This window comes from Kryptolebias marmoratus, linkage group LG4, assembly GCF_001649575.2.
Source record: "Kryptolebias marmoratus isolate JLee-2015 linkage group LG4, ASM164957v2, whole genome shotgun sequence".
Classification (NCBI taxonomy): Eukaryota; Metazoa; Chordata; class Actinopteri; order Cyprinodontiformes; family Rivulidae; genus Kryptolebias; species Kryptolebias marmoratus.
This window is the reverse complement of record NC_051433.1, coordinates 2807259-2809758: the sequence shown is the minus strand read 5'-3', so window position 1 is coordinate 2809758 and position 2500 is coordinate 2807259. Positions and strand designations below refer to the sequence as shown.

Sequence of the window (2500 nt, the reverse complement as noted above, 5' to 3'; positions counted from 1 at the left end):
AAAACAGATGTTATATGAAATAAAAGCACAAATTAGTCAAACGTTTTTGCTTTTTTGAATCATCTGTAAGTTTTAAAAGTTGAAGAACGGTTCATGATTAAAGTAAAAAATATTTACCAGTTTTGACATTTCAGCTTCATTTCTAAACAAAAACAGAACCAAAGGACTAAAGTCCAATAAATAAACATTACAAAATAAAATAAAAACAACATAAAATCTACTGAAATAAAGCGATTTAAAAACCGAGACGTTGCTCCACATTTTATGGTTTCATCTTTCTCTCAAACAGAACTGCACAAATAAAATAAATAAAGTCAAATTTTAATGTGTTTCTTTTAAAAAGTCTGGATTTGAACAAACTGATTGTGGAGAAACTGCAGCGATGTTATCTAAACGGTACATTAAAGGGGAAAAAAGGGTTTAAATGTAATTAAAAAACTATAAAATATTAAGTGTGATGCTTTAATATTTGTCCGTCGGTGGGAGGAATTAAAAAGCGTCTTACCTGCCCAGGGCCGGTGGAGTTTCCGGCTCCGCTCGGGTTTTTCCGGCTCCAAACCCAGAATCTGATCGATGCAAAATGCCGGGCGGGTTTCTCCCGTCTGAGGAGCGGCAGCGGCGGCAGCGGCGGCGGATTCCATCGCTGGTCAGAAGAAGGAGCGCACGGCGAGCCAAGGAGAAGCCCGAGTGTGAGGTGGACCCTCAGCCGAACACTAACTGGTGTCTGCTGGTTTCAGTGGGAGTGGAGGATTTACTCCGGCCTCCAGTCAGAACCAAGAACTCCTTTTTCCATGAGAATGAGAATCCCTGAAGCTCCAAACAGCAGCTAATCTCTGATAATTGGCTGCGCTGCTGAAAGACAGAATAAATGAACTTCTGCTTCCTTTAAATAAAAAAAAAAACAGCTCGTCTCGAATCATTTCTGTTTGCTTTTGTGTATTTTTCATATCCTGCACAAAGAAACAAAGCCAAACTTCCTCCTTTTCTTCTGAATTACCAAAGTAGAAAATCAGTTTAGTTTCCTCCCTGAAAACCTCCGTCCTGCAGAATTTAAACCAAGAACAATAATGATAATAACGACCCGGTGAGATCCACTAATGCTATTAGTCTAATCTGTAAGTGTTGTGATGCAGATGAAGCTCGTAGTGTCTGAAGCAGCGGGGAGGAAAACCTTTTCAGAAGCAGATTAGTTGCTAATAAAGGCCTACGGCAGCTTTAAATCAACAGCACACTTGTTTATTTATCCCCCAGCGGACGGAGGCGACGACTGCATGCAGAGAAAAGTTCCTCAAGTCAAAGAAATAAAAACATCTGCAGCTTTAAACACCAAATAAAATAAATCCAAAGCTGATAACAAGTTAAATACTGGAAACAAACTATTGTTTACAATCTGAAATGAAACAAAATCATTCTACAGCTGCTGACATTAATTGATATTTTAATAAAAATGCAGGAATATCCGAGTCCTGTCTGTATTTATGGAAAACTATCAAGTTAACTGTGAAATAATAAAACATTTAATGATTAGAGTGAACACATAATGAGGCCAGTTTGTTAAATATTTAGCTGTGACTCTTTGAACGTCTTGTAAGCCTTTAATTTTAATTTTAGCAGCGACGCGCCTCAAATGTGTTAAAAATGTTGATTTTTCTGCTGGATTACAGAGAAGGTAGTTAAATAAATAAAGATAGTTACCTGTTGCTGCCATCGGACCCACCTGCTGTTCCTGTCTCCTCTGGTTCAGATAAATAAATAGTTTTATAAACAGCTTTTGCTAACCTGCTAAACTACAAAATACATATTAAATATATATTTAACTTCAAGCTTAGTTTGTTTTCTGTTCCATAAAACTGAACTGAGTGTTTCATTTCCTGTACTTTAATTTTTATTTTTATTTTTATTCCCTGTGTTTCATATTTATTCTGTGCCTTTTAAGGTCAACTATAGCTTTTAATCTTCTAATAAATGTTTAGATGGCAGGAATCTAAATGAACACACTTATTTACATTATATATATTTATTCATGTGTGCATAATTTTATGTTTTTATCTAATTTCTCCTGCCTTGTTGACATTAAAGTTAAGATGCTTGGAGAAAATAAAAACTTCAGACAAATATAAAAGTTTTTTTTTTTAGATTTTGTCTTTAGTTCAAACCTCAGAACTGAAACTTTTTGGCTCATTTATGTTGTATTTTAGCTGTTTGTTTGATTTATTTAATTATTCATTTAATTTATTAAAAGAAGAAGAAGAAAACGTCACAAAGGGTTGTAAAAAAATCAAACGTTAAGAGATTTCTTTCGGCTTCCTGCTCGTTTCTGATAAAACTGCTTCCTGTTTGGGGTTGAACTCAGTGAGGCGCGGACCTCCAGGTGAACTCGGGTCAGGTTGGGTCCCGCCCTCACCTGTCTCCTGTTTGTAACCCCATACCTGTCTCCTGTTTGTAACCCCTCACCTGTCTCCTGTTTTTAACCCCACACCTGTCTCCTGTTTGTAACCCC

General features: G+C 36.5%; 1 protein-coding gene across 1 annotated transcript in view; it reads right to left on the bottom strand.

Annotated features, from left to right (window-relative positions):
• The window catches only part of LOC108246291 (homeobox expressed in ES cells 1-like), a 5259-nt gene extending 3981 nt beyond the window's left edge, over positions 1 to 1278 (bottom strand). The window contains exon 1 of the mRNA XM_037975483.1: positions 506 to 1278. Coding sequence (XP_037831411.1) covers positions 506 to 641 — 136 coding nt within the window. The 5' untranslated portion in view covers positions 642 to 1278. The remainder of the gene's footprint in view (positions 1 to 505) is intronic.
• Between the last annotated feature and the right edge of the window lie 1222 nt (positions 1279 to 2500).